The 12339-nt window shown below is 38.8% G+C and overlaps 1 protein-coding gene across 1 annotated transcript; it reads left to right on the plus strand.

Moving 5' to 3' along the window:
- The first annotated feature begins 305 nt into the window (after positions 1-305).
- RBP2 (retinol binding protein 2) lies at positions 306-9770 on the plus strand. Its single transcript, XM_048864342.2, has 4 exons — positions 306-430; positions 4671-4849; positions 7717-7818; positions 9529-9770. The coding sequence occupies exons 1-4, from the start codon at positions 358-360 to the stop codon at positions 9580-9582; spliced, it is 408 nt and encodes a 135-aa protein (XP_048720299.1). The 5' UTR covers positions 306-357; the 3' UTR covers positions 9583-9770.
- Positions 9771-12339: the final 2569 nt, after the last annotated feature.

Raw genomic sequence — 12339 nt, forward strand, 5'->3', positions numbered from 1 at the left:
ATTGTATGTAGGAGAAGTGAATTGAAAAAGAGAACTTACATTGGGTTGCACAGTTTGACATTGTGGCACGTTTCAAAGGAATGTCTATATGAGATTGCTGTTCTTTACAAAGGTCACTGTAAAATACCTTTCTCTGTTAGTTCTTGCTTCAGAAACCCATTCCTGGCCTGTCTGCTGTCCTCCTGAACTTTGTTAATGAAGCAAAGTTCTGTCGGGTTATATCTCCGACCTTCAGACTTTATTATATGGAAAATCATAAACTTTATCCAAGGAAGATATAAAAAGGACAGTTATAACACATTCTCTCTGCAGAACTTGCTTCCAGGCTCAGCATTTGATCTGCCCTTCTTAGCCAGCATGCCTGCTGATTACAATGGAACGTGGGAAATGGAATCCAATGAAAACTTCGACGGTTACATGGTTGCCTTAGGTAAATGAAAAAAATACGATATTGGGACAAGAGCTTTTATTTATCAATCATGCCTATTTTAAAAAAAATAATAGTACAGCGGTCTTACTCCTTTGATATGTTTTGGGGATAAGAGTTTCTGGCAGTAATATTAAAAAATCATACACTTGCTATAATATGTCTAGATAAAATTGAGTGACTTCCCGAGCAAGTAACAAGATACTCCATAGCAGTGGAGCAAAAACTGTAACTGAACTAACAGGTATAGTAAAAAGTTTACATAGTAATGAACCTTCTAATAATTTTTATGGGAGCATATTTCCACAGCAAGAAAATTAAAGTTATTAATAAATGGAATCCTTATTTAGATGTTAAAAGAACACTGAAAGAAAGTTAATTTAGTGCAAGCAGCACATTAAGAGAGCTGGAAATGTGAATGGAGACCAAGCTCCTAGTAATGCCAATGTCACTCTATTTTCCCCACATTAGTGTCTTCAATTATTATAATGACAGTGTAAAAGTTTTACAAGGGATAATTGTCTTCTGTTAATTTGAGGACCATTTTATATTTGATCTTTTCAATACAAATGTAATTTCAGATGTTTTAGTTTGCATGCAGATAAAACTATCTTAACCCTATAGGACATTATGGATATCTAAGGGGTCTGACTCATGCGAGTTTCATGATATTTAGTATTTTTCTTAAAGTCTTAGCTACTGGATCTGAGAATTTCAGCTTTAATTTTTGGGGGGTGGGGAAAAATATCCCTCATTTTTGCAGAGGACAGCCTGAAAATGTGAAATGAGAGCACCCCAGAGGCTCAGAACCAGGAGGCTGACAAAAAGAGCCCAACATTTATTATTATTTTAAAATCATGATTATAAGCCAATCTCATTATTTGGAGTGGGTGGACTCATGACTTTTGAGTGCTTGATGCTGGCAAGACTACACGAGGGATGGAAAATCCTTTCCACTCAACTCAAAAGTGATCTCTGAACAAATGTACTGTTGGGAAAAGCAGCTAAAAGAGCTCTAATATTGTTGTCATTCTTGGTGACTGACAAATTCTCTTCATTGTTTAAATGTCCTTCTTCCTTATAGGCTAGTCTAGGCATGCACTTGAAGAGTATGAGTCTCTCTTCCAACAGGACTGAGAGTTTTACTAAGTCTTTTAATCTGGTTGTAATGTCACTCAACACTCTGTTCCTTTCTCCTCTCCTAAACTCTCCCTTGGGTATCATCTGCTAATATTGTTGTATTGATTCTGTCAGTTGGGTCATAACTGCTCATATCTACTCTTCTTAAAAACTTTTACCAAGAAGGCCAGCAATTGGTAATAATATTATTAATATCTCTCTTTAGATTGGTACTTCCCCTCTAAAATTTAGACTGAAATTCAATAGGCGCTTGGTGCCTCACTCCCATAGGATGTGTATTATTTCATCTTTAAACATTCTAATCCCGATCGTGCTACAATAAGCAATGGGCTTCCCAATTCTCTGCTTCCTTTTGTGTCATAACTAATAGCAGTGCTTTTGTCACATCTCCGTTCCATCCTCAGGACTATTTCAGTTAGCGATGACAACAGGATACCTGACTGAAACCATCCTAAAATTATCTTACTGGATTTCTCTGGGGTGTTTGACACATTAGACTATAAAATAAAGGGCTTGATTCAGCCCCTGGGCCCCTCAGGTGGAAATAGGACCACAGGAACCCAGCACTGAGAAGTCCACTTGAAGAAGGATTTGCAGAAATTTAAGCCACCCACAATTCCTGATCTGCTGGGTTGCTCAGAGGCGGTTGGTGCAGCACTGAGAAGCCCACTTGAAGAAGGATTTGCAGAAATTTAAGCCACCCACAATTCCTGATCTGCTGGGTTGCTCAGAAGCGGTTGGTGCAGTACAGTGAATGGGCAGGCCCAGACTAGGTGGGAACAGGGACATTTTGCCTGGGAGACAGGCTGATTCATTACATCTCCTGTACTGCCTCCACTGGAGATGTGCCTACTGAACCTCCTGATGGAGTTTAAAGATAGCCTCCCCCTAAGAAACTTGGTGTGAGGTTGCAGAGTGAGAGCCATGTTTACACCAATTGGCTTTGGATCAGGCCCTTTGTTCTGTGGGTTTTCTGGCCATGTTTTATGCACTGCACTTCAGTGCTAGTGAAAAGTGCCTCACCTAATTTGCCACAAAGCAGTATCTAGATGTGTATTTCTGTGTGTGGTACTGAGAATTTGTCCCTCACTTACTGTGTTATCAATGAAAAAGAAATTATATGGAAATAGTGAAAAGAGATTTTTCTGCTCTGTTTCTCCCGATTTTACATTTGGTTGGTATTCTAAGAATTAAGAAGTTCAGGTCCAAAGCACAATGAAGCTGAACTTTTTGAGGTTCATTCATCCTTATAATTGCTACATATGCATTCATATACTTTAATTAACAAATCATTTTGCCCTTTAAGCCAGAAACTTTAACTTTTTCATAAGCATGTTACAAAGTATTTCAATCTAATCTAATAGAACCATGTTTCATCTTTATTGCTTGTATTGTTCAAAATGTGTTATGTGTTCAAAATGTGTTTAATAAAACCTCCCCTGATTTTCTGCAGTAGTGCAAGATTAATAGATTAGTCAGAAATAGCATTCCTTTGGAAAATTAGACTTCTTTCCTCCGAGAGACCTAAACTTTGTTACCTGGCTGTAAATCAGACCCAGAGATACCTTTAATCCACAGCAACAGAAAAAATATACTTGAGAACCCTTGAGTATAAATACTTGAATATGAACATCATTTCCTATGTTAAAGTAACATTTTTTGTTTTGTTTTCCAGCCAGTCCTTTCACTCAATTCAATTACTGCCTTAGCAGTAGCATAATCAATCCACCAAAAGAAAATGGGCTCCATTTGTACAAGGTTGTGCCGAGACGAAAATGATTAATTTGTATGTGAAAAAGCTCAAGGATGGTTAACAAGCCACACTATTTTTCAGTCTCTGAGAGAAACATGTTAGATTATTTCATTTGCATATAACACCATAACAAGATTCACTGCCAAATGGTCAGATATTTATTGTACCTGGCAATGCAGCTGGCATTAAGTGTATTGTCTAGAGTAAATTGTGTCATGATGGTAATATATTTGACATATCTTTCAGGGCATTCAGTTGCAAATAGTTGTTTATATTATGTTAGTTTTCATCACGAACAGAGTACGGAATGGTAAAGGGGATCAGGCACAAAATGCTGACTGAATATTAAAGAGGGCGTCAAATGCAGTACTCTTTGGCTATTTGCCTTTTTGTTTTTAACTTTCCATCCTTTACCCATATGGAAGCTGCAAAATAATCTTTTTCTATCCATTTTTGTCCTTTAAAGTCTGACCAACTTTGATTTTTGTTTCTAACATTCTTTCCTAGGGACAATTAGCGAATATAGCTCTTATTTGTTTACTTATTTACATGCAAGCATCATTTCTGCAAAGGGTTTCCTAATTAATATGATTCTGATTCAAACTACTTTACAATAAGGGGGATAATGGCTTTTACAGATGGCTGTTAAATCACATGCAGTATAGTCCCAGTGTCAATATAAATGCAATCAGTTCCACATATTACACACAGTCCCAAACAATAATCTGTGATTATGGTGAAATAAAAGATACATGCCAAAATTCACTGGATCAGACACATCTACTGCATATCTACTGCACCCATTCTGAGATCCTTCTATAGATGTGAGGAGACCTGGTCAAAGAGTAGTACTGGAGCGGTACTGTTTTCTTGAAAATTTTCACCGAAAGCAGTGGAAATTTTATTTTTTCCAAAAACATGAATATGGAAAATCTTGGAGATTTTCAGTTTTTCTCCCACTTCGTGCCTCCCCTTGCCCTTCATTTTGTCACTGAAAAAAGAAGAGGGGTATATGAAGGTGGAAAAATACCCAAAACTGAAAAAAAACGGGCTTCTCATCAAAAAATTAGAACACTTTTTGAAAAAACACAAACTTTCCTCAATTTTTCATTAAAAAAAAGACCTTTTTTGTCATTAAAAAAAAGTTTCAAGTGAGAAATGTCAGCCAATTCTAGAAGAGAGTTACTCCACCTTGTTTTACCTGTAATTGAGAGGATTATATGTGCAAATGCTTTTCATAGTGTAGTTTTCATAGTTTTGGAGTATATATAAAAGTATCTTTTGCATCTTTGTACCAGAAGTTGGAATTTGGCTAGGTATATCATACACTTCTGTTTTGTTTGTTGATAGGCATTGATTTTGCCACTCGTAAGATTGCAGGACACTTGAAACAAACGAAAGAAATTATTCAAGATGGAGTCAATTTTAAGACAAAAACACTGAGCACTTTAAGAAACTATGAACTGAATTACTCTGTGGGAGTGGCATTTGAAGAATACACCAAGGGGCTTGACAACCGAGTTGTGCAGGTATACACTTAGTATTTGATTTCCATGTACACTGCAGTTAAAAACAGGGCAAGCAGTTCTGTAAATTTCCTGACTAAAAATAATGGAAAGCAATTTACAGATATTGGAGAATGTTTGTCTCTAAAGTGCAGGTAATTTGCATTTTTCTTTCACATTGCAAATATTTATTTTATAGGCAAATCAGGAAGGTTTCCCAGATTTGTGAGGGCAATAACTCATTACATTTTTTCTAGCAAGGAATCTTTCCTGTCATTCTATGATAAACCTCTTTGTAGTGTTCTATATTTAAAAGTAAAGAGAGGAAGTATATTTTGTCACTTATAATTTAGCTGCTGCTGAAGTTGCACTTTAAAACTACTAAGACTTTTTTCCCCTCCACATTATTTTAAAATTGCCAGTTCTATCTGAGTCTGTTCCTGTAAGCCCTCTACATGTGGAATTCCCATGGAAGTCAGTGGGAGTTCCGCGAAAAGACCTCTTAAGGGATCATGGCCTGAACAATTTGGTGTATTCATTTACTGAACACACCCTTGCTTTCCTCTACCAATACTGCCATCAGTTTTATTCCCCTAACATCCCCTGAAAACATGTAACAGAGACTTTCAACAATGCAAAGGACCTTTGAAAACCTGCCCCAAACAGCCACTCACCTCTCTTTCTGTTATCATTTGTTGATCCTATCAATGCCAACTCTTCAGCTGGTAACCAGTTCTACCCTCTTCCTCAGCTCTTGGCTAACTTGCTGCTCTCTGACCTTACACCTACTTCTGCATCATTAACTTATCCCAACCACTCACCTCTCTTTCTGTTATCATTTGTTGATCCTATCCATGCCAGCTCTTCAGCTGGTAACCAGTTCTACCCTCTTCCTCAGCTCTTGGCTAACTTGCTCCTCTCTGACCTTACACCTACTTCTGCATCATCAACTTATCCCAGTAAACAGCTTTAATCTCTGAACTCAGATCCTGCTGTCAGCCTCTGGAGAGATGGTCGCACAGCTCAAAGCTTACTGACAGCAAGACCCACTTTGTCTCATTAGTCCTCACAGAGGAAGTAGGCAGCATATAGAGATTAATCCTGTCCTTATCTGCGTTCATGGAATCCCCCAGAGGAGCTGCACAGGTTTAACTGAAGGCATTTTTTGAGCCATAGGCATGCTTTTGTTCTCACTTGCCCCAGTTTCACGTGAGGTAGCTCTTCTGGAGTTACTTCTGATTCACAACACTGTAAGTCAGAGAATAATCAGGCTTATAATGTCCTTTCTAGGCTTCCAAATCCCCTGCTTTAACCTTTATCACTTCTCCCCAGCCCTTTCTACAGTGAGCATGGTGAGGTACTAAACAGCTTTACTGCTTTAAAACAATGCACACAAGTCTCCACTGATCCATCTATAACCTGGTCCATCTATAACCTTCCCCACTCTCCTTCCCCTGTGTCAAAGCCATCAGCAATCTCATCTGTGAACAAAATTGTCTTCACTGAACTCTCTGTAACCTTATTTTTCTCCTCTTATCTTGGGACAAGTTGGACTTCCTTGTTGCAACATTATAATTCCACCTGATCTCTTATCTAAATGATTGCTACCTGATATCATTTCCCCTGTATAAATTGTTGTGTAGTGGAGAAAACTTTATTGCTAGTCTTAGGCGACATTATCCTTATCTTGATTCTGACTGTACTGTGCTGTAATTTTAGTCATGTCTTAATCATTTCCTGTTTTGACGAATGATGTTCCATCTTCACAGTCTCCCTAAATCCCTCTCTCAACTTTAGAGAGTCCAGAATGCTGTGGATATGCCATTTTCTCTCTTTCCCTAAATCTAGAGATTGTGGAGAGTCACGTTCACTGGTTTCCTATTAGTCTCCAGTTCTAATTTAAAATTGCCCTTGATTTTTCCAGAACTCTGCTTCTGGATTCATTTCCTCTTCTCTCTCCAACTACATGCACAACACTTTCCACTTCTCCAGTTTTGGCTTGTCTCTACCCCTTCTGCACTGTGGGAGGTGGAGGAGGCTTAGGCCATTCATTCACCCCTGCCTCTGGTGCGCATTCTACCTGGAACTCATTGATTATTTTTTTGTATCATCATAGTACCTAGGAGCCCCAGGCCTGGACGAGGACCCCATTGTGCTAGGTGATGTACAGAACAACAAGACTGTCCCTGCCCCAAAGAGCCTATGCTCTAAATATAAAACAAGACAATAGATTGTTTCCTTATACACCCCCATCAATGAGACAATATTTGTCAGCATGATAGGGAGTGGTACCAGCAGCCAAGCCATGCCTCCATTCTCTCCCTTTAACGAAATACTCAGTTTAAATTTCATTGTGAAAACATATGACTGCTCTGGCTTTAAAGCTCTTGGTTACAGCGCCTGAAGGATGCTATAAAATAAACTATAACTGTGTTGTACCAAGTGTCATTTACATACTTTTTCTCTGTCTGTCTGTTTTATGTACAGACAGAGGCGGTGTTAATGCTGCACTAGTCACTATGATCCATAGCATTCCAGTTATTGCACTTTATAGAATAGCACTGCATATGAAAACTGTATTTTTCTTTTCTCGCTATATGAAAGCATTAATAAAAAAAGATTATAAACAGCATCAGAAATTCAATTAACTCATTCCCCTTCCTTTGCACACATATGGTCTGTATCATGGTATCTGAAGAAATAATTACAAGGTGACAACATAAAGAACTTTATACTAAGTGGCATTTGGGCCACTAGTGTCTTCAGACAAGCAGGTGGGATTTTCTGATCACACACTGCAGTTATGCTACCTCATTGTTAGTTCTGGTGTATTTCGATGTTTTCCAAAATCCCTAGTTAACTTACTGGATTTAATCCTTTGATCGCTGCAGACGCTCGTGATTTGGGATGGTGATAAATTAGTATGTGTCCAGAAGGGAGAGAAGAAAAACAGAGGCTGGACACATTGGATTGAAGGGGAGAGACTGCATTTGGTAAGAGCTGACTTTCAACTATAGAATGTAACAGAGACTGTGGAATAGTATAGTTACTATAGTTCCAAGGATTTTTTTCATTTTACTCACACAGCTCTGATACCTAAACTCTAAAAACCCCTTTCTACCAGAACCGCGGCTGTTTAATTTGTCTCCACCTACTTCCTAAATAAACCACAAACCTACAGTGACTTTTGGTCCAGTTCACTGCACTGCAGCCCTTCCAGTTACATAGCACATCCAATTCCTTCCGCATTTTGAGTAAATACTAAAAATAAACCACAGTGTTTATGTGCTGAATAAAACCTGTAAGAAAAATATTTTTTTGTCATTCCAAAAAATGAGTTCTAGCAAGAACTATGCAGTTATCCAGATGAGAAAAAACTCTCCCAGAATACACAGGGAAAGCTAGTGAGCAATCTATAGTGTAGTTATCTTGTGCTACTGCTCCCACTCCCGCTCCCGCCCCGCAAAAAAAAAAAAAAAAAAAAATGTCAAACAGTTGAGTTAGTAAACGGGGATGCAAAGAGAAATGCAGCAAGCCGTAGAGATGCCATATGGGCCTGTAAAGAAAATAAAGCAGTCAATGACATCTGGAAAGAGAAATGAGAGCATATGGAGGAACGCTGGAGTCCCAAGAAGAACAATCGGTAAATTGTGCATGGTAATGCTGGATGTTAGGGGCTCAGAAAGAGACAGTAACAGGCAGAATCACACAGCTTTTAGTGAGTAGTTTAATACTAACTTCACCAAATTTGGATCTGTATAGATAGTTAGGAATTATTTTGCCTATCAGAATATGAATTTCTTCACCCTAGAACTGGATTGCTGGCTATAATACAGAGCTCAGAGTTATCTATTTGATGGACAGTATGCATTAATATTTTCTTTTTAGCATGTCTCCTCTATTTATCACATGAACAGCCAGATCCTCAGCTGGTGGAAATTGGCACCGCTCCATTGACTGAAGTGAAGCAATGAAAACTTGCACCAGCTGAGGATCTGCCTTGAAGTCTTTTCTTGTTAGAATTAATTTTGTGCGGTTATATAAGCCACATTTTACATTCTGGATGGTTGTGATGGCCATCTAACTACCATTGGAAGGTCAATCAGATTAATAAAAAAATACTATTGTTTTCTTCAATCTAAGCAGAAACCATTGTCACCCAGCTGACAGACAGACTTCTACTACCCTATTATAATATAAATTCAAAATTTGCCAATAATTCCATTAATGAAAGTTCTCATTATTGGCACCAGGATTCAAACTGAGATCTCTGGAAACAGGAGGACCTAGTGGGCTGGTGCATGAGTCTATTGAAACACTATTGGCCTTGTACCCATCCTTTCTAAGACTTCCCTCCACCCTCTTTTTGTAATTCCCTTGTTGCTTCAGTGCTTCTAATAAATTATAGTATGTTGTTTTGATAATAGAGTATGCAAAGCCACACCATTACAGAGCCATTTCAATGCATTTTTCATTTTTATACTTTTTAAAACTCAATTCAAGTGTCAAAATCTAATTATCACAACCTGCAATGCATGTCAGCTAATTAGGGCTTCATAGAACATACTGCTTTTTTTAAATAAGCAACACTCTTCTTGATGTTGTGGTTCAGCTGGTCTTACAGTGATTTTTCAAAGGGGGTGCTGTAGATGGGAAATATAGCTCAGAATAATATATACTTACCAATTGTTTTAATGCTGTAGGAGCTGACATGTGAAGACCAGGTGTGCCATCAAGTATTTAAGAAGAAAAAGTAAGCTAACCAGAAAGTCCAACCGGTTCCACGCTGTGCTATTATGCTATTTGGGTTTTTTAAAAGCTATGTAATGCCTGCTTGACACTGCCATGTAAGTGCATTTCTGTGCACTGTTAACTAAGGCAAACACATCCTTTAACACTAACATTGAAACACTTCTGCATGTTTTAAGGTCTCTTGCCTTTCAATCCAGAGTTAAATAAAAATAATTCTCATTCTTGTAATTACTTCTTTCACTTCTAAAATCCTGGTAATTTTTCCAGAAGTAGGATAGTAAGTCCTCTAAGAACAATCCAGTAACTAAACAGTCACAGTTATCTCAACAACAGAACATCTCTCTGTGGTGCTGTAATATCATAATATGTTTGGATGAGTGAGTGTAAATCTGACATTCATTGTACTGCTTCTATTTAATTTAGTTCTGGGTCACTAAATCCATAGTTTCAGGCAACAGGATGGCTCAACAGATTTGTAATAGGATACACAGACTTTCACATCTAGGTCACTAATTTGAATTCAGCCCAGGTCCATAGCTACTGAAAATTCTTACCAGCTGACAACTGTTTGATGTGAAAAGTGTTGGTGTTTTCTTAGTCCAATCCTAATAGACAGATGCTCACAACCCCAAACCAACCATCATAATTGGCTATCTATTTAGTAATCTCAGTGGAGAGAACAGAGACTGAACTAATCTCTCAACTCAAGAGCTGGTCCCTATAGTTAAGCTTGAAGCACGTTGACAGGGGCTGCATGTGGAAGCCTGCACAACAATTATGTATGCTGCACCTATTCTGTGTGTAAACAGTCTCCTGTGCTCTCAGTCTTGTACCTTGTATCTTTTACGGTTTGTTGTTAGTCTGCAGTTTCCAGCTCTCTCTTTGGGTATCTACAGTTTAATTACCTGACTGTTTAGGGTTTTCTAAAGGATTTTGTGCTGTTTGCTGGGGACAAGTTTAAATCAACCATGGATGATAAAGGACCCATATTTTCAGTAGATGGAGCCTGAAATCATGGTGCCAAATGTGCACCATATATGTATCAGTATTAACATGATACATATTTGGACACCCAGATACTTATAAGTGCTAGGCAAATATATGTGCATGAACTTTTATTATTATTTATTTTATTATTAACTGATCTGAGCCTCCAGTGGTTGAAACTGATACTGTTATGGAATTCTTTGTGTGATTTCTGATTAAAGACTGATAGTTTTCTGGTCTAACATAGCGGTAATGCATCTGTTTGTCGACGTTTGTCCACAAAGATGAGGCAGTTCCTTACTACTTGTTAAACCCACCTCTGGAACTTCCACCAGAAACAGGTGGCCATTGTTCAGCTGAATTCTTATTATGTTACGTTCCAGAGTTCTCTTGGTACTAGGTGGGTTTATGGGATGGAAGTGGGTGGCGTGTAAATCACTGATATAGATGGGGAACTTTAAACTTTTGAGACAGGACAGATCAGAAAGAAGACAGGATCAGCTATTTGGGTAATATCACTTTCCTACACACATTCTGGAGTAAATAATTTCAGGCTTTTACAAATGGGAAAGGAAGATGTGCCTCAAGGTGATCCATGCTGAAAAACCATCCCCTTCTTTCTGCTATTTCTGGGCCCCCCATGTACTTTATGCTATGCAAGAACTTTTCATGAGCTTTAGAACTGTAGGCTCTGCAGTGGAGATAGATGTGGGGTGATCCATTGTGTTGTGATATACTTATTTGAAGAAATACAGACTAATTTATACAATACACGTTAGGGCAGGTTGGTCTCCAAGCTGTGTAAAACCCGCATTTCCCACTCAGCACGTGAACTATTTGCATTAAAGAAAAGGACCTCACATATAAATATAAAACTCATTCAGAATTTCTCAGCTACCTGGTAATGCGGTACGGTCTCAACTGTTTTGAAAAACTGTCCTTCCCACAGAATGAATGTCATTTAAGAATTGTTCAGAAGGAGGACCAGCTACAAGCCACTAGTTGGCCCAGGAAACCAATGAGGTTGGCTACAAACACTGTAGTTAACTCATTGCCTAGGAGTTAGAGCACAGGTCTGCGCATCAGCAGCATTACCTGCCACTGGAAATAACACCGTGTGTGAGGGAAGTGTTTAGGGTGGGATTTTCAAAAGTGCTCAGCCTTTGCCCAACTTTCATAGTAATCATAGAATATCAGGGTTGGAAGGGACCTCAGGAGATCATCTAGTCCAACCCCCTGCTCAAAGCAGGACCAATCCCCAATTTTTGCCCCAGATCCCTAAATGGCCCCCTCAACGATTGAACTCACAACCGTGGGTTTAGCAGGCCAATGCTCAAACCACTGAGCTATCCCTCCCTGCTTTGAGCCTGTTAAAGTCAATGGGCATTTTACTATTGATTTTAATGAGAGCAGCGTTAGATAATGCTGAGGGCTATAGAAAATCCCACCTTTAGGGTACATCTATGCTCCAAAAAAGAATACTATTAATAATGGGGATAACAAGTCTCAAGTCCAGGTCAACTGACTCAGGCTCATGGGGCTATGGGGCTAAAAATAGCAGTGTAGACATTCCCACTCTGACTGGAGCCTAGGCTCTGCCACCTTTCCCCCCTTTCCAGGTTTCAGACCCTGGGCACCAGCCCAAGCAGTAACATCTGTATTGCTATTTTTAGCCCCATAGCATGAGCCCTGTGAGCCCAGTTAGTTGACCCAGGCTCTGAGACTTGAGGCTGTGAGTTTTGGGTTTGGTTGGGGTCAGTTTGTTTGTTGGTTTT

The sequence above is a fragment of the Caretta caretta genome, chromosome 9 (genome assembly GCF_965140235.1).
Source record: "Caretta caretta isolate rCarCar2 chromosome 9, rCarCar1.hap1, whole genome shotgun sequence".
NCBI classification, from domain to species: Eukaryota; Metazoa; Chordata; order Testudines; family Cheloniidae; genus Caretta; species Caretta caretta.

Excerpts from the sequence above, each read along its gene's own strand:
- RBP2 (XM_048864342.2), top strand. The coding sequence starts at position 358 with ATGCCTGCTGATTACAATGGAACGTGGGAAATGGAATCCAATGAAAAC. Across the intron at positions 4,850-7,716 it reads TTGACAACCGAGTTGTGCAG|ACGCTCGTGATTTGGGATGG; the intron begins GTATACACTTAG and ends TGATCGCTGCAG. Across the intron at positions 7,819-9,528 it reads AAGGGGAGAGACTGCATTTG|GAGCTGACATGTGAAGACCA; the intron begins GTAAGAGCTGAC and ends TTAATGCTGTAG.